General features: G+C 40.2%; 1 protein-coding gene across 3 annotated transcripts in view; it reads left to right on the plus strand.

Moving 5' to 3' along the window:
* LOC148846016 (putative serine/threonine-protein kinase PBL3) overlaps positions 1-18,603 on the plus strand; it is a 36,282-nt gene extending 17,679 nt beyond the window's left edge. For all 3 annotated transcript variants that reach the window (XM_088954211.1, XM_088954214.1, XM_088954213.1), the window contains exons 4-6: positions 2,434-2,570; positions 2,654-2,777; positions 17,926-18,603. In XM_088954211.1, the coding sequence (XP_088810337.1) occupies positions 2,434-2,570; positions 2,654-2,777; positions 17,926-18,374 (710 nt within the window). In that variant the 3' untranslated portion in view covers positions 18,375-18,603. The remainder of the gene's footprint in view (positions 1-2,433; positions 2,571-2,653; positions 2,778-17,925) is intronic.
* Positions 18,604-20,693: the final 2,090 nt, after the last annotated feature.

Raw genomic sequence — 20,693 nt, forward strand, 5'->3', positions numbered from 1 at the left:
CAACCAATGGTTTGATGTTATTCTGGGTAGTGCCTTCAATACTAGTCCACCCCAATGCTCCTCCCAATCTATGGGGGATTGAGTTGGAGACTTGACCAAGTAAAATTATGATGGGCAAGGGGCAAATCCTTGGGTTCAATGGAATTCACAAATTGATTGAACTTCCTCTTGCTGGTTGTAATCCTTTGCCTTGGATTATTTGTCTCCTCTGAAAATATAACAACATTGAAATCACTTTTAATACACCAAGGGCCCTCCCTCAGGCCTCTAATCGCATTGAGTTCTTCCCACATCTCATTCCTTTCTCTGTAACTATTTGGTCCATAAATATTTGTTAAAACCCATTCGAATCCATCCTCAACCTGTTTAAATTTAATGAAGACTGAAAAATTACTAATCAACTCTTCTACCCCTTAAAGAACTTCACTCCTCCATAGTGTGATGTTACCTCCCAAGGCCCCCCAAGAGGGGGATATCACCTAGGTTATCCTCTTGGATCTCCAAAGACTTCTTACCCACCTTTTATCAAAGTCAGTGAATTTGGATTCCTGCAACAACACCACATCAGGCTTTTCTTTCCTAATAACCTTCTTTATGATAGCTCTTTTCCTTGCACTCCCCAAACCATGTACATTCCAGCTAATTATCCTCATAATAACTTTATCTGGTTTCCCCTTGATAATAATCCCTTTTATTAACTCCCTCTTCTTCTTTATCCTCTTCCACTAAATTCCTTATCCCCTTTGACATCCAGTCTTAGTCTCTCATTCTCACTTAGCTTCCTCTTACTAATTTTCTCCCCTTCTTCAAACTTTTTGATGTAGGCTTTCAACTCAGTAGTGTCTTTGAGCTTGCTACCTAATTTCCCAATGAAACCAACAACTGAGTCTTCAACTTCTTCACAACTTCTTCACAACTTCTTCACAACTCTTTCTATTTGACTTTCCATTCCTCTCATCGAGTTTTTCCTCTCCTGCATCTGATAGAGCTCTCTTAGAATTCTCTATCATCTTTTCTATGTCATTCTTTTTTAATTCTTCCAGGAAATTGCAAAATAACCTCCATATTTTTTTCACCCTTTTCCTTCTCTTCCTTTGTTCTCCCCCTCAGAATTCTGACCTTCCCCTTCAGCCATCTCAATTGGAACTGAATATTCATGGGCTCTTGGATTGACAGGAGAAGAGGAAACAGGAACACCTGCTTCAGGCACACAAGAGGGATTGGTACAAAGATTGAATTGATACTAGTACTTGACTCAGTTTCCCCCCCAGGTTGTGTCCTCTGCACAATTGTATTGTCTCTATCTTCTGCGTCAAGACTTTTTGAATGAAAATCATCTAGTTAATTACCAAAACAAAAAAAAAAAAGATCTTTTTTTGAAGATAAATAAAAAATAAAATTTATTAAGAAAATAAGAAAGGATACAACAGGGTGATAAGAAATCATCCAACAAAAGAACAAACCACAACTTTCAACTTAACCCCTTATACAAGAGATGATCAACCTTACAAACATCAAAGACATCCTGAAAGCCCCACCCCAAATACAGCTACCAAGAACCCAGCACAAATATCAAAAACCCTTACACAAAACACATCGAAAAACATACAATAATGTAACATCCCAACCATCCCCCCCTTACTACCTTAAAATCATGAACGCACCCTGAACCCAAAAGATCAATTCCGATGAAATGCTGACTTCAAACTTTACCCAAATTCTCAGCACTTCCAGAGATTAAACAGAGCGTTTGCTTCTTATCTGAGGAGCTTTCTTTGTCTTCTTCTCCTTCTTTAGCCCCGTCCCAAAAATTAAAAAAATCTTACTTGGCCAGGATTAATTGTATTATTTGTAGAGTCTATATATTAGGATTTCATCCTTTGACATCTACTTCAGAAGTACAATCACCTGTTAAAGTTCATCATCATCATCATCGAAGTCTTGTCCCAACTCCCAACTATATGGGGTTGACTACATGAGTCCTTTTCTGCCATTCTGTTCTGCTCAGTACCATATCCATTGTTAAATTATGAGGCCATAAATCATTTCTCACTACTTTAAACCATGTCCATTTTGGTCAGCTCCTAGCTCTTCTAGTTCCTTCAACTTGTAACAGATTGCTTCATACTGGTTCTTTAGGTGGCCTTCTCTGCACATGACCATACCGTCTAGTCCACTTTCCCTCAAATCATTTGATAAAGTTACCAATAAAAAATGTACAATATTGATCTTTTAGTGATGGGATGTATAAAATGGAATTGGATCATGCTGACTTCTTTAAGTAGTTAACTATATTTATATATATGCTAACCATTTTCAGGAGTTTATCAAAGCATATAAATTCATAATAGGTTTACTGCATGAGAGAACCTGAAGTCTTCTAGCTACGTTGTCATTTGTGATTATGGATTAGAAAAAGTTCTTATTTTGCAGGAGGACCCCAGCCTCTATCTTGGTCAATAAGGATCAAAGTTGCCATTGGTGCTGCCAGAGGGCTCTCTTTTTTGCATGATTCTGAATCTCAAGTCATATACAGGGATTTCAAGGCTTCTAATATACTCTTAGATGCGGTATCTGCAAATTGTTCCATCGGCATTTAAGATGGATCCTGATCCTTAAATATTCCTAAATTTATCATTCTTTACTGATGCAGGAATTTAATGCAAAACTTTCTGACTTTGGCTTGGCAAAAGCAGGCCCTACTGGTGACAGGACTCATGTCTCAACCCAGGTCATGGGTACTCATGGCTATGCAGCACCTGAATATGTTGCTACAGGTCCATTCGTCTCCCATATTTAATTAGCTTGTTCTTCCTATATCTTTATATTTCTTAATTACAAAGTTTCCTATTATTGCCATATTATTGTTCTCCGTGAAACTCTAAATGCTTTTGGTATTTTAAAATCCCTCTTAAAAGTTAGACCAAGCCTTCATATCGTTTTTGACAATGATGGAAATTTCTTATTTTATGTTCTTTTTTTTTTTCTATTATAATTTGAACATTATCTGTATAAAAGGCATCAGGAAACTGTGCAAATTCAATGTTCATGCGATTCTCATGTTACTAGGGCTGTTCATGGGTCGGGTTGGTTGGTTTACTGGTGTTTTTCTGACCGACCCAACCTGGTAGAGTTACCTAAAGATGAAACCAAATCCGACCCTATACTAAGCAAAACCGACCTGGTCGGTTTGGTGATATTCAAAGTATCTCTTGGCCTTAAAGATCCAAGTCATAGGATTGTCACTTGAATAATTTGGGAAGTCAAACTTTGTTGTTCTACTTGCTGTCCATCCACTGTGCCTTGTCCCTTCTTGCTTGTGGTTGGTTCCTTGAAATTTGAAATTTGAAAATTTTGATTCTTGAGAGTTGAAAGAATGAGAGTGCTTGAATTGAGGGCGGATTAAGTTACCAAGAAAAGAAGAGTCAAAGAGAAAGAAGAATGAAATTTGGAAATTGGAAGAAGACTTCTAATCTAAGAAAAAAAGGACACCTATTTATCATTGCCTATTTGGTGTAAAGAGCCTTAGAGAGTAGGGATCCTTTCTTTAAACCTTTCCAAAAAATGCAAGAAGCTATCAAGTTAATATTTCTAAAGGAGTAAAGGTGTAGGGAGTAGGACTAGGGATTCCTTGCCTTGCAATACTTGCCATTAATGGCAATCCTAAAGAGAAGACTAGAAACTAAGTTAGGTTGTAACTAGGATAGAGACAACCTAGTTAAGTAATAACTAACAAGTAATAAGTAGTTATATAACTCGGTTCGGTTCGGTTCTGTTTCAGTTTTCACAGATGAAAACCAAAACCAAATTGAACCGTTGGTTTACCCATCTTTGCATCCCGAAACCGACCGATGGTGAAGAAAAACCGGTCGTTGGAGGCACTCTGCATTGACCGTTGAAGGGAGCTTGAAGCTGGGTTTAGCAGTTGTTGGAAGGATTCTCAACCCCCCTGTGTTCAACTGACTTGGAGGCCTTGTGTTCCCTGTGTTTCCAACTAACTCCAGTTGGATGCTCCCTGTGTTTCTAGCTAACTCTGGTGCTTTAGCATTCCATTGGCCACCCTTGTGAAGCCTTCCCTAGTTCGTTGCACTCTTATGCGTCATTCTCAATCAGTGTCGGTGATTGGCTGTTCAACCCCCTAATCCAATCTTGGTAATTTGCGGCGCACCAGAGATCGGAATCCTGTTTGTTGATGCTACTTGACCACTGGCAATTTACTTTGTTACTTGTTTTTTCCTTAGTTGATTGCCATAAGGACTTCTATAAATGAACTTTTTAATGTTGCTTAGTTTAGTGCTAATGAAAATGAATTGTTTAATGTTAATTTATGTCATTACCGTGGGTTATTGAACATTTGTAGGTATGAATAGCCAATGAAGTGTCGGGAATCAATCCCCTAGTAGTTTGCAGTATGATACTAAGTATTGCTATTGCAAACAGAAATGCATCCTTCAAATTTCAACAACCCGGGATAACCCTCAGAAGTTGTTCTATAGTTGTCGATTAAAATATGAGGTAATAATATTTTTAGTGGGATGATATTATTTGTTAGCATTGATATAAGGCATGTACATTGCAAGTGACATGTATTGCACTTGCAGAAGTAGGTGCTAGATAGCCCAATGACTGAAAGTGATTCTGCCGGCATTTTGAGTGGGTGATTCCTCGAGGTTGGTCGGATGAGGTTATATTTGCAAGTAGTCATGGAGATGTTGTGGAACGCCTTGGAAATGTGGACAGAGCAGTTGATGTTTGCAGAAGGCAGATTGAGGCCATGAAATCAGCCCATGAGTTAGCTGTTAAAAGTATGGCTATAGTTAGGCGACTTGTTTTTGTTCTTGTTGTTATTATTCTCCCAACACTGGTCTTCTAGAAATAGTTTATCATAATTGGTGAATACGTTGGTTCAGTGTTTTTATGATTGTGTTAGAAGACTCTCCATCCTTTTGTTTTCATATTGGCGAACCATTTTGGCGTCTTATCGTAGTTATGTTGGACTTTTAAATATAAATATATAAATGTAATTTATTTTGTTCACTAAGAAATATTTGTATATCCATCGAATAGACATTCCTGTAGGAGACAGAGAAACCTAGGCTCACAAAGAAGCCGATGGTGGGAAATATTGCTTTTGTGGAAACATTGTTTCCCACCGATGGTTTGGGTCATTAGGCCGAGGGGCGACCAGAAGGTGTGAGGATGTTTGGTAGGTTAGTGGCAGTAGGAGGGTGTGGGTATGGTGGCCACCGTACCCCTTCACACCCGCCAGAGCGGCCAGCCAGTGAGCCTAGGTAGACGAGCGAAAGTACCACCTCCACGTGGTGGGGAGAGGTCTCTAGGATGTCCCTACAGGAGGCCGAGACACATCGAGCCAACGGGGAAGGCTAACAGTGGGAAACGATGTTTTTGCAAAACCACTGTTTCCCATTGTTGGTCTAGGCCGTCAGGTTGATGGGCGACGAGAAAGTGTCGGGATGCTCGGTGGGTGAGTGGCAGTAGGTTTGGTGGCCAGTGAATCCCTCCACATCAGCCAGCGCGGCCTCCGGGTGATTCTGTCATTTCCAACACGCGGTCCTAGAGGGGGAGTGCGGGGTAGACGAGCGGTGGTACTATCTGCACGAGGTGGGGAGAGGTCTCCTAGACGTCCTTAGAGGAGGTGAAGACGGCCCGAGCCAACGAGGAAGGCCGATTGTGGGAGGCGATGCTTTTGTAGAACCACCATTTCCCATTGCCGGTTTGAGTCGTCGGGCCGATGGGCGATTGTAAGGTGTAGGGATGCTTAGTGGGTGAGTGGCAATAGGAGGGTGCAGTAACACCTCATAAATTGAAGTAAATTAAATTGTTAGGTGTGACGTGCAAGCCTATACTATATTTTTGGCATATAGACATATAGATAAATCTAAGGAAACCCAATTGGCACGTGTAAAGTTCAGGCACGTATCAGCAATACATGACTACTTCCATTAATATTTTCATATACATTGTTAGTGTTCGGTCTACCTATTAGATTGATAATAGTCAAGGAAGAGAGAGAGAAGAGAGAAGGAGAGAAAGAGATAAAGGAGAAGAGCAGAAGAGGAACAAGGAGAAAAGATCTTGGTTCGAATGAGAGAAAAAGCACACTCTCCCATTCGGCCAGATGTATTTTATATTACTAAAATAATGTGGAAAAGTCACATATGTTCCTACTTAAGTTAGGGACATTAAATCTAACATAAACTTACACATCAGCACCTAAACACAAGCACAAAAGACAGAAATACCCCTACATACTCGACACTTACATGTTATACCAGCATAAAGGAAAAGGAAGGTTCCTAACACCCCTAGTGGGGGTGGTTCCATGCTATTGGGATAGTGTTTAGGTTGGGTGGGGTAGGGGGTAGTAGGGAGTAAGGACAATACAACTATTGATCAAAATATATGGCCAATAGATATCAATAGTCCCTTCGCGGTACCAAAAGCGACCATGGGGACTGTTATTCTCACTTTACAGATTGTTGCTCGATACACTGGTTTTTGCCCACACCCTCATCTCTGTGACATTGCGTCCAAGTTCCAAATTATGCTATCGCAATGCTAAAATCTCCTGCATCAAAGCGTCCACGTCTCTCTATAGGTACTGACTGTGCCAAAGAATGTGGTGGTATTCTGGGTACGTGACATCAACCACATGGACACAGTGGGCTTCTTTGATGTGGCGGATTCCTATAGCAGCCGTTGTTTGTATGCTAACTCCCAGCAATGGACGGAGTTAGCCGGTAAATGATACCTCGTGCCTACGTATGTATGAAAACCCTATATAGTTCTAGGTTGAAGTAGAGAAGAAGAGGAAGAAGAAGAAGAGAAGGGTTCGGCCAGTAGAGGAAAATCAGTCCTCTCTAGTCGATCCACTTGCATTTATCTCACATAAGCTTGGTTATAAGAAAGACAATATTGTCCCTCATAAGTGATGGGACACATAACTTAAACTTGAATAAAACAAACATTTCACTCTCAAATTGATAAACCCAAATGACCAAAATACTCCTATTCTGTGAATTCTAACACTCCCCCTCAAGCTGGAAAGTATATGTCATATAGTCCCAACTTGTTGCAAATATAATGTACTCTGCCCCGAAACAATCCCTTTGTAAAGAGATATGCCCATTGATTTCCCGAGCTCACATGAGATGTGGTTATCACTCCACTAATCACTTTCTCTCTTACAAAGTGACAATCGACCTCAATATGCTTAATTCTCTCATGGAAGATTAGGTTGGAAAAGATGTGAACAACTGCTTGATTATTACAATATAGTCTCATGGTTTGTTAACTGAGAACCCTGTATTCAGCTTTTGCACTACTCCTTGCTACCACTGTTTGTTTCTTATTCTTCCAAGTTACAAGATTGCCACTAAGGAAGGTACAATACCATGTAGTTGATTTCCTGTATGATACAGAACCAGCCCAATCAACATTTGTATACCCTACTATCTCAAGAGTCCCTTCACTTTTGTATAGCAAACCACGACCTGGAGCACCCTTCAAGTACCTAATAATCCTCAGAACTACTTTCCAATGAGGAATCCGAGGATGTTGCATAAATTGATTCACCATACTACGTCAAATGATATATCTGGTTGGGTAATAGTCAAATAATTCAACTTTCCCACCAGCCTCTTGTATCTTTCAAGATCATCAAACTATTCACCTGCATCAACACTCAAACTTGACATTCAGTTCCATAGGAGTCTCGGTTGGTTTATCACCTAACAACCCTATTTTTTCAAGTAGGTCAATGACATATTTTCTTTGACATAAGTTAATTCAATGTCTTGACCTTGCAACTTCTATTCCCCGGAAGTACTTCAGCTTACCCAAATCTTTCATATTGAAGTGGTCCTGTAGGAATTTCTTCAATTTGTCAATCCCATTATTGTCATTCACAGTTATGACAATATCATCCACATACACCACTAGCAAGATTTTCCCATATTTTGAGTCATGGTTGAATAAAGAATGATCTACTTGACACTGTTTCATCCCTAAGTTTTTCACTACCTTTGCCAAACCATGCGCGTGGAGATTGTTTCAATCCATAAATTGCCTTTTTGAGTCTACAAACTTTACCATCCTCCCCTTGAGCAACAAACCCTGGCGGTTGCTCCATATACACCTCCTCAATGAGATCACTATGTAGGAAGGCATTTTTGATGTCAAGTTGCAAAAGAGGCCAATCATACATAGCAGCTAATGAAATCAACTCCCGAACTGAACCAATTTTAGGCACAGAAGAAAATGTCTCCATATATTCCACACCGTACAATTGAGAATAGGCCTTGGCCACTAACTTGGCCTTCAATCATTCCACACTGCCATTTAGAAGATACTTCACTGTGTAGACCCATTTACACCCAACAACATGCTCACCAAGAGGAAGAACAATGAGTTCCCACATGTGATTGTGTTGTAGAGAAGACAGTTCCTTTTCCATTACTTGCTGCCACCTTGGGGAGGTAAGGGCTTTCTAGACAGTCTTGGGAATGGAAACAGATGATAGCAATGATATAAAGTTGCGATGGGAAGTAGAAATGTGAGTAGCGGAAGCATAGTGAGAAATAGGATGAGAAGTACAAGTACGTTTATTTTTCCATAGGGCAATAGGAAGATCAAGGCCTGAGGGAGAAGATGCAACCACAGGATCTGTCGACGAGGGCTGAATTAGAGGAGGGGCCGATGCTCTTCTGTGAGTATTCACTTGTCTGGTTGGTGGCCTCTCAGTAGTAACTGGCACGGGAGGGGAATCCGCAACTGGAATGGGAACCATGGGAAGAAGATCCTCAACAGGGACAGGAAGAGGAACTACGGGGGAAGGAGAAGGAACCACAATGTCTACGAAAAAAGGAACCAATTCAAAGAAGGTGACATCGGAACACACAAATGACTTATGGGAGTTAGGGTTATAGCACTTATGCCCTTGTGCATTTAACCTATCTAAACTAGGCCCCAAATTTTAAACAAAACAAACACGCGTAAAGACTCTCAGGGTGAGAGGAAATGGAGACAGGGTGGGAAACACCATTGAAAAGGGGGATTGACTTCCAAGGATAGACATGGGCATCCGATTGATGAGAATACATGACGTGAGAATAGCATCACTCCAAAAACGCTTTGAGACATTCATATTAAGCATCATAGGCTGAGCAGTTTCAAGGAGATGTCGATTCTTCCTTTCAGCTTCATCGTTATGTTGCGGAGTGTAGGAACAAGAGGTTTGATGAATTATCCCACGACACTCTAAGTATGGCTAAAAGGGTGTTGAGGTGTACTCTTTTGCATTATCAGAGCGAAGAATTTTAATATGAACACCAAATTGGGTACGGATTTCAGCATAAAATTTCTGAAAAATAGAGAACAATTCACTACGATCTTTCATAAGATAATTCCATGTCATCTTTGAAAAGTCATAAAAAGAAATTACAAAATACTTATAACCATTGTATAACATTATTTTAATTGGACCCTAAACATTAGAATGAACCAAAGAATAAGGACTCAAGACATGACTATCAACTCTCGAACTAAAAGAGACTCTATGATGTTTTCAAGCTGACATGACTCAGAATCTAATGATGAAAGATGACTTAAGGAACCAACAACTTTAGGGCTTTGAGAGAAGGATGACCAAGTCTACAGTGCCATTGAAGAGGAGTAAGAGACGATTGAAAAGCTACGGGAGGGCCACAACCATCAAGGTAATACAATCCACTTGCTTTATGCCTTCTACCAATCTTCATCTCCATCTTGAGATCCTAAAACATACAAGAAAAGGAATAAAAGGTTATGGAACAGTTAAGTGACTTGGTTAATCTACTAACATATATAAGGTTTAAAAGAAACTTGGGAACATATAAAACTGATGATAAGGATACAGGGGAGAGATCAACATCACCAACACCACAAATGGGAGATGTAAAACCATTAGCAAGAGTAACTATTTGAGATGTGGACCGAGAAAGTGAAGAAAATACATTTAGAGTCCCAGACATATGGTCCGGGGATCCAGAGTCAATGATCCAGTGTGAAGGCTTGGAAGCCAAGCTATACCTGAATGGGCAAGGGTAACTGTGTTCTGCTAAGAATATGTCTAAAGGAATTGCTCATATACTGCACGGGGTACACTCACCATCTACTTCCCTGAAGCACCAGTAGATGAGGGGGGATCAGGTAAGTTTGTTGACTTTTACTAGCTGTACCACTACCCTAGTCACAGCATGGTTAGCCCAAGTGTTGGGTGGACCATGTAAATCATAGCAGAAATTAACCGTGTGCCCCTCTAATCCACATGTTGTGCACTTTCTAGGGGCATTATTTCTTCCTTTACCATGACCTCCCCCTGAGTACTGACCTCCACTCCGGCCACTAGCACGGTTAAACCTGGGACCACCATGGTTACCTGGACTGCCACCACCACCACCACCTCTATTTCCACGGCCCCCTCTAATCACCGCCAAACCAGATCTGTTTGAGAGAGAAGAATGCTCTGTAGACTCAATAGATGTCCTCCTAAGATGGGCCAACACTTCTTCAAGTGAGGGGAGCACAGATCCCCCCCAGTATTTGTGCTCAGACAGGTTCATATTCAGCCTTCAAACCCACCAGAAACCTCATCACATCAAGTTGCTCATGCTGTTGTTCTTGAACCTGAACATCTGGTGTCAGAGGATGATACACATTAAACTCATTTAAGATATTTCTCAAACTTGCATGGTATTCCTCTAAGCTTTGGCTGCCTTGCTTCAGATTAAAGTATTCTTGGTACAACTGATACACCCTAGTTGTATTGTCTTGCTTGGAATACAGTTTCTTAGCATGATCCTAGATTTCTTTAGTTGTATCTAGGAACATAAAGTTCACACTGATTTTTGGTTCCATGCTATTCCACAGCCATGTCATAATTTTAGCATCCTCTTGCTTCAAATCACTAAACCCTAGAGGGTCAGAGGAAGGCTTTTCTTCTCTCACAAGCTTTACCTTCTTGGCCTTTAAGAACACCTCCACTTGGCCCACGGCACAGTTCTCACCATTCAACTTAATAGATGTCATTTGAACATTTAGGTAATTTGGAGAGATCATAACACCAGTTTTATTGTCACTACCATCATCGATTGATGTCATTTTCAACCAAATCTGCTCATCTCACAAGGAAGTATGAACACCACCACAGAAATCAGTGTAAACACCACCATACGACACAAGGTTCTACTTCCAACTATTCAGAATCAGCCACACACTATTCAGCACAGTAGAAACACCACCACACCACTGTTGTCGTGAAATTCAGCAACTGAAAACTCTACTTTCTATGCACAATCCCAGGTATAAATAGAGGAAAACAAGACTGATATGCATACTAATCACTTCACACAACCACAGAAGAATATTTTAGACCAAAACACAGCATTTGCAGTCCATTACTTGGGTGAAAAAAAACTGTTCATACCTGTCCATGTCCACAAATAGTCCTCTTTGTATCACAGAATAGAGGACATCTAGTACACCATTTCAATGACCACCACCACAGCAACTGGAGGCATACTCACTTCCAAAACCACAAAACAACCACTCCTTTTTGGCCTCTTGTCGAGCTTTCACTCAGGCTAGAAGAAAATCGAAGAAGGCTGATATGGCTGGCGGCGAACCCAGGAAGAAGAAAGATGACGAGGAAAGAAGAAAAAAAGTTTACTGCTCTAATACCATGTGAAAACCCTATTCGGCTTTTGGTTAAAGTAGAGAAGAAGAAGAGGAAGAAGCAGAGGAGAAGGGTTCGGCTAGTAGAGGAAAATCAGTCTTCTCTAGTCGACCCACTTGCATTTATCTCACATAAGCTTAGTTACAAGAAAGACAATATTGTCCCTCATAAGTGATGGGACATACAACTTAAACTTGAATAAAACAAACCTTTCACTCTCAAATAGATAAACACAAATGACCAAAATACCCATGTTCTGTGAATTCTAACAGTATGTTGAGGCCATGGTTGCTTCATAGAGGTCCTTTTCAACACTCACAATCGACTTTGTATGCATTCAATTCACGGAGGATCAAGTTAAGCAACTCCCTCTGTGGAATAATTACAATAGTAACGCCATTGTGCTCTATCGTGGACTTGTAAAACCAAAGCAAAATTTGGTTAGAATATGAAGTGTGTTAATCAAATTCATGATCCACCCCATTTATAGATGTTTTAAGAGTCTAGCGATTCCAACGGGTCATTGTAATGCAATATATTGGAATGATTTTTGAAGGTTAATTCCATGGGGATGCCTGTCTAAGGGTTATCGCACTGACCGATTGACCTACATCATGCTATAGTTCTCCTCCTTTACATTAGATTGCCCCATTGTCACAGGGCTAATCGACGAGGCCCCGTGTGGCGCTCGATGGGGTCGAGAAAGCTTACAAATGCAAGCAACAACACACAAAAGGCAACAATAAGGCACACAAATTAGACAAAAGGCAACTTGTATTGCATTAATCAGTGGTAAGCACAAGCACACAGTACAGTGTCGAGGGGATCTCGTGCTTAACCTTTACACGCTTATGAGTTCACTCGACTACCTACCTCCCCTCAAAGAGTATGTTAAGCTTTTGGGGGAGTGACATAAGAAAACATCAGAAGAGTGGAAAATCATACTAAGTAATTACAATAATGCCATTGGCGGTCCCCCCTTACAAGATACATACATAGCCCACCCATGACACATGATGACACCTAGAAGGCACGCTGTAGGCACTTTGATGGCACGACGATAGGTGCTTGATGGCCCCAACGACCATGGGGCAATCTGATGTAAAGGAGGAGCATTACAACATGATGTAGGTCAATCAGTCAGTGCGATGACCCTTAGACAGACATTCCCATGGAATTAACCTTTGACAATCATTCCAATATATTGCATTACAATGACCTGTTGGCCTAGCTAAGCTCTTAAAACATTTATAAATGGGGTGGATCATGAATTCGGTTAACACACTTTATATTCTAACCAAATTTTGTTTTGTTTTTTCAAGTCCATGATGGAGCACAATGATGTTACCACTGAAATTATTCCATAGTGGGAGTTGCTTAACTTGATCCTCCATGAATTGAACGCACAGGATGAAGAGTGGATTGTGAGTGGCAGAAAGGGCTTCTATTAAGAAACTGTGGCCTTCAATGTACATGGGCACGGGGTTATCATTTACCGGTGAACTTCGTCCATTGCTGGAAGCTAGCATACAAACAACGGTTATTATAGGAATCCGCCACATTAGAGAAGCCCACTGCGTCTGTGGTTGATATCACATACCCAGAATACCGCCATGTTCTTTGGCACAGTTGGAACCTACAGAGAGACGTGGATGCTTTGATGCAGGAGAATTTAGCTTTGAGACAGCAAAATTTGGAACTTGGATGCGGGGTCACAGAGAGGAGAGCATGGGCCGAAACTAGTGTATCGAGCAACAATCTGTAAAGTGAGAATAATGATCCTTGTGGTTGCCATCGGTGCATTTGGTACCGTGAAGGGACTAATGATATCTATTGGCCATATATTTTCATCGTCCCTACTCCCTACTACCCCCACCCCCACTCAACCTAAATACTATTCCAACAGCATGGAACCACCCCCATTAGGGGTGTTAGGAACCTTCCATTTCCTTTATGCTAGTATAACATCTATGTGAAAATTTTAATGGATGTAGTCGTGTACTGTTGATACATGCTTGCACTTTATGCATGCCAATTGGATTCCCTTAGGTTTATCTATATGTCTACGTGCCAAAAATATAGTATAGGTTTGCACGTCACACCTAACAATTACATTTACTTCAATTTATGAGGTGGTACCGCACCCTCCTACTACCACTCACCCACCGAACATCCTGACATCTTACGGTCACCCATCGGCCCAATGGTGGTTCTGCGCACTGTTTCCCACTATCGGTCTGGTCTGGGCCATCTTTGTCTCCTCTAGGGACGTCTAGGAGACCTTTACTCACCCCATGGAGATGGTACCACCGCCTGTCTACCCCTGTGCCCCACTCTAGGACCGTGTCGAAAATAGCAAAATCACCTGGAGGCTGCTCTGTTGGGTGTGGAGGGGTTCGTTGGCCACCACATCCACTCCCTCTTACTGCTACTCACCCACCAAGCATCTCGACACCTTCTGGTCGCCCATCAGCCCGACGGCCTGGACTGATAGTGGGAAACAATGGTTCTACAAAAGCATCGTTTCCCATCGTCGACATTCCTCGTTGGCTTGGTGTGTCTTTGCCTCCTGTAGGAACGTCTTGGAGACCTCTCCCCACCCCGTGGAAGTGGAACCTCCGCTAGTTTACCTAGGTTCACCGATTGGCAGCTCCGACGGGTGTGGAGGGGTGTGGTGGCCACCATACCCACACTCTCCTACTGCCACTGACCTACCAAGCATCCTCACACCTTTTGGTCGCCCCTTGACCTAATGACCCAGACCATCAATGGGAAACAATGGTTCTACAAAAGCAATATTTCCTACCATCGGCTTTTCTGTGAGCCTAAGTTTCTCTATCTCCTACAAGAACGTCTATTCGATGGATATACAAATATTTCTTAGTGAACAAAATAAATTATGTTAAATATTTATATTTAAAAGTCCAACATAACTACAACAAAGCGCCAAAATGGTTCACCAATATGAAAACAAAAGGAGGGAAGTCTTCTAACACAATCATAAAAACGCTGAACCAACGTATTCACCACTTATGATAAACTATTTTCAGAAGACCAGTGTTAGGAGAATAATAACAAAAAGAACAAAAACAAGTCACCTAACTGTAGCTATACTTTTAACAACTAACTCATGGGCAGATTTCATGGACTCAATTTTCCTTATGCAAACATCAACTGCTTTGTCCACATTTCCAAGGCATTCCACAACATCACCATGACTACTTGTAGATGTAACCTCATTCGACCCACCTCGAGGAATTGCCCACTCAAAAAATTTGCAACCACCAACAGAATCACTTTCAGTCGTTGGGCTATCCAGCACCTGCTCCTGCAAGTGCAACACATGTGACTTGTAATGTACATGCTTTATATCAATGCTAATAAATAATATCGTCCCACCAAAAATATTACCTCAGATTTTAATCGACAACTATAAAACAACTTATGCGGGTTATTCCGGGTTATTGAAATTCGAGGGATGCATTTCCGTTTGCATTAGCAATACTTAGTATCATATTGCAAACTACTAGGGGATTGGTTCCCGATACTTCGTTCGCTATTATTCATGCTTACAAATGTTCAATATCCCACGGTAACAACATTCATATCTTAATTAACATTAAACAATTCATTTACATAAGTCCTTTCGACAATCAACCAAGAAAAATCAAGTAACAAAGTAAATTGCATGTGGTTGAGTAGTGTTAACAAAAAGGGATTTCAATCTTCTGTGCGCCGCAAATTACCAAGATTGGAATACGGGGTTGAACGGTCGATCATTGACACTGATTGAGAATGACCCATAAGAGTGCAACGAGCTGGGGAAGGCTTCGCATGGGTGGCCAACAAAATGCTAAAGCATCGGAGTTAGCCAGAAACACAGGGGACATCCAACTGGAGTGAGTCGGCAACACAGGGAAACAGGGCCTCTAAGTCAGTTGGACGCAAGGGGCCTGAGAATCCTTCCAACAGCCGCTAAACCTAGCTTTGATCTACTTTCAACAGTCAATGTAGAGTGCCTCTGATGGTCGGTGTATAGTAAACCGACCCTCGAGCTTCGAATGTAGAGTGCCGTCGACGGCTGGTAACCGGTGAACACAAGGGGGCTCTAAGAATCCTTGTGTTTTCGACCATGGTTTCAACACCCAAATATTTTGTCGAACGAGATGGGGAAGAAGACAAAACGGTTGGGATAGTCACCGGACGAGATGGGGAAGAAGAAGGTTACGTTTTTGAACAGAGATTCAACACCGAGAGGTTTTTTGAACAGAGCAGAGCTTCAACTAAAACTAACGTCGCTGCCGGATGAGCTGGGGAGACGAAACGATCCAGATATTCACCGGATGAGATGGGGAAGAAGAAGGTTTCGGTTTTCGAACAGAGCAGTGCTTCAACGGCCAGATTAATTTCGAAGACAACTCTTTTTTGGGGTCCAGGGGTATGATGATAAATTTTTTATGCTGACGTGGGGGGAGGAGGTGAAACAAATTTGCAATTTGTTGGCTGGGGCTGGCATGGTTTTTGGTTTCCGTACCATGCCAGTTGAGATTTTGATTTCTAAGGGGGAGCTAACTGAAGAAACCCTTCGAAAAAATTCAGGAAATACAAGAAATAAAAAGGAGAATAAAACAAAATACAAAAAAACAGAAAATCACAGAAAATATAACAAAAAGAGGAAATACAAAAAACACTGAGATTGCAAAAAACAACAAAAAGGTAATTAAGAAAATACAACAAAATACAGAAAATTGCAGACAGAAAAAATACAGACAAAAAATTACAAAACAATCCAGAATTTTGAATGGGCGTTATCCTAATTTTATCTTTTTTTGAGGAAAATTTAACCAAATTTCATTAAAAAAAGAAGTACATGAGATGTACAAAACAGGGGAGGATCCCCAAAAGATTACACAGGAAGCTTGTCACTATACAAGTAATCCAAATAAACCCCACATCTGGCTAAACCATCTGCCATATGATTTAGTTCCCTAGCAATCCAATCTAATCTTGCGTTTAAACAGTCCAAGGAGTCCATAGCCTCTTCCAAAAAATGGCTGTCTCCAAAGCCCCCCCACTATAGTATTTGCCGAGTCACCTACAATGGTTAAGTTCTGAATTCCCAATATTTTTACTCACTTTAACCTTTGTGAATCAGCCAGTCCGGTTGGACCACTGAACGTCCAGCATGTTACCCCCCTTTCATCCCTTGCCATGCCTCCAATTCCAGCTAAGTTAGGATTATCTAAAGCACTTCCATCAAAGTTTAAAGTCACCACTCCATCACTGAAAACAGCTGGCTGCCTCAATATTGCTTGTTGAGGGTGAGGAAGGAAAAGAAAGAGTGAGCATCTCGATTGAGATCATTGCCTGAGAGTCCTTTGAACAGATCTGGATTGGCAGTCCAGAGGTTACAGAGGTAGGTGATATCTGAAATTAACTCTGAGGGGCCTGAATTTGTTGTCAAATAGGCGTTCGTTTCTTTCATCCCAAACTCCCCATATTACTGCATGTAGCACAGATTGCCAATAAACTTTACCCCTTTTCCAGCAAGTCTATTAATGCGGTGGGGGGCTAAATGCTGGAATCTGAAAGTTAAGGGTGTCTCTTTGTCACAAATGAAAGTTTGGGGGGCTGATTGTTGCTACTTACTCTTTTGCTGCCCCTCTGCGATGATATAGTTTGCTTCTATGCGAAAATATTTTAGAGGAATGAAAACTTACTAGTGCCAGAAAGGAAATAAAACCTTGCATGCCCCTTAAATCATTTTAAGGGTAAGCTGAGGATATTTAATGGGACAAGTGTCACAAAATTTCCTGTGCGTATTCTGCATGCTCATCCTGTGCGCCTACCTGCTCCAAAGTCACCTTTACTGTTTGAATGTATCCAGGCGATCCATATTCTTGGTAGTTTACAACTTTGCATGCACATTTTCCAAAACATTTCTCAGCCCGCTGTGTCGGCCATTTTAATGACTTAGCCTGGTTACACCAGGGTATCAAGGTTTCTTATTACTACATGCTTGTGGGATTTAGGTTCCTCAAAATAGTAGTTTAAGGGGCATGAAAAGGTCCTCATCCTAAGTACATGTGGCTACAAGCCAGAGTTGGAACTTGATTGGTGAATGCCCTACTAAGGCGAAAGAGATCTTGTAGGTTTAATAACCATGCACTAACACTTGCAATGATGAACAGGTCGGTTGTCTGCAAAAAGTGATGTTTATAGCTTTGGGGTTGTTCTTTTGGAATTGTTGTCTGGGCGTCGTGCTGTTGATAAATCAAAAGTTGGCATAGAGCAGAACCTAGTGGACTGGGCAAAGCCATATTTGGGTGACAAGCGCAAATTGTTCCGGATTATGGACACCAAATTGGAGGGCCAGTATCCCCAGAAAGGAGCCTATCAAGCTGCCACCCTTGCCTTACAGTGCCTCAGTACTGAAGCCAAGGCCCGGCCTTGTATGTCTGAGGTTTTGGTAATACTGGAGCAGCTCCAAGCCCCGAAGAATGCAAAGAACACCCAGTCGGAACATAAAATCTCTAATTCTGTCCCTAAATCTCCATTAAGACATCATCATTCAGCAATGAATCTGACACCAAGTGCTTCTCCTTTGCCATCCCACAGACGATCTCCACGTGTTCGTTGAGCAGCAGAATTTTTCATTCTTTCTGGTCCAAATGTAAATTATTTTGTTGTACCCATATTTGGTATTCCGTAGAAATTCTAGGGCTTTTGATTGTTTTATGACAAAGCAAAGACTGTAATAGACGGAACCTTGCATTATACGGACTCTTTTTTTTTTTTTTTTTCTGAAATTATTTGGTTGTTTCATGTTTGTGTTAATAGAATGGCGGTTCTATGTTTTTCGTCAGCAATTAGATGGTATAGAGAACATTTTTCAGTATCGTTATTACAAAATGCACTTTTTTCTCTTGGTATTTGGTGATAGGCACCACACTAATAACTCCCCCTTCCCAAACTATAAAATGCACCTTCATCTGCAAATATTACACCTTCAGCAAACATACAGATTTATAGAGTTGTTCATGTTGCAAAATTAATAGCTTAGTAGTGCATTTCAGTTTTCAATGTATCAGTACAGAAATGTATTTTTGTCTTTTTTTTTTATTTTTAATTTTGGTTGGAGAGAAATAGTGTATGCTTTTCTTAAATTGTCAAGGTGGTCTTTATGTTTCGGAAATAGCTCTAGCTGTGTATGTCCGAATTGTTCTAGAAGATCCTCATGTTTTATGAACATGTTTTAAAGGATTGAAAATGCAAAAAACGTGGGAAAAACAATTTTAAGAGATATATCAGAATATGTGAAAAAATTAAGATACATTTCCCTTGAAAAAATTCAGGATACGGAGAGATACATTGAAAAACTCAATTAAGTTCCAAAAGTTGCATCGATTATACTGAATTTAGGTTTTAGATGATCTTTAAAGAAGCTATAAACATAAAAATAATAGTTATGGGAATTGTAAACCATGTGGAAGCAATTGGGAAATGTAAGGTTCAAATAGGAAGCAGCCTAATTCATTTTGTATTTTAGTCTAATTTCTCTTTCATTAATTAGTTAATTACTCTAAAGTAAATTTAAATTTGAATTTGAATTTTAACGCTTAATTCAAATTCTCATTAATTCCTTCAATTAAGGATCTCCTCTCATTAATTTCTTTTTGTTAGTATAAAAATTTCAAATTTTAGAAATAGCAAGATTTGAACCTTGGTCACTTGAGTTTTACAACCACAAATTTGCCAATGAGCCACAAACATTTGTTTGCTATGATTATATGTATTTTTAATGTAAAGTAAATCCAATTTTCTTAATGAGTGACAAGTGTTTATTAATAAATGCTAGAATTAATTATTAAAATTTATATACTAATAAATATTAAGATTAGTTATATTGCTTTTTTGAAAATTGACATTCATATTTTAGGTTTTTTTTTACATTTTAGTTATTCCATCATTTTCAACGGTTACTAATTGTGTCCCGATATGTCACACTTTATATAAATCATTAAATTATTATTTTTTACATTTAAATGGCTTATTTACAATCATATAAAATTTGTAAATATTGTTAGTAATATATTTTTTAAGATTTATTTGAATTTTCTACTATATTTATGTGTATCTTGATTCTTCATCCGTATCCATATATATCTAAAGTGTATCCCGATATGTCTCTTAAAATTGTCTTTCTGATACACTTTACGTTTCCAATACTTTAAACCTTGGGAAAATATTGATAAATGATGGAATAGAAGGCAACCCAGACCCTGCTGCTGCAGGGTGCCTCATTTGTGACCCTAATGGAAGATGGCTCAGGTAGATTAACTCTCAAATTGGGAATTATGGTTGAACTATGGGGCATCTATTATGGGCTTTGTTTGGCTTGGCAGGAAGGGTCCCGGAGGGTGGTCCTTTAACATGTTATCAACAAATCTTCAGCAAAGAAACTGCCCAAAATTGGAAGAAAACATACTTGTTTCAAAGCACTTTGGAATTGTTGGATAGTGATTGTGAAGTTTGTTTACAACACTGTTGCAGCCTTACGGAGGGAAATGTTTGTGTTGGATGTATTCGTGAAATTAGGTCTTAAGCAAGCATCATCTCTCTATTGCATTTTGACAGCCCCCCTCCTGAGGTGTCCTAGCATCTTATTGCAGATTTCTGGGCATTAGGGATGGAGGCTTTATAGGTCATCTTAGTCTTCGTAATTTCATCTTATGGGGGCATATCATATCTCTGTCCACAATAATCAGCATGTGGCATGAGTGAAATGGGATTGATGTCCACAATAATCATCTCTCTATTGCATTTTGACAGCCCCCCTCCTGAGGTGTCCTAGCATCTTATTGTAGATTTCTAGGCATTAGGGATGGAGACTTTATAGGTCATCCTAGTCTTCGTAATTTCATCTTATGGGGGCATATCGTATCTCTGTCCACAATAA

This window comes from Nelumbo lutea, chromosome 7, assembly GCF_056320005.1.
Source record: "Nelumbo lutea isolate HS-2025 chromosome 7, American lotus-T2T, whole genome shotgun sequence".
NCBI lineage: Eukaryota > Viridiplantae > Streptophyta > Magnoliopsida > Proteales > Nelumbonaceae > Nelumbo > Nelumbo lutea.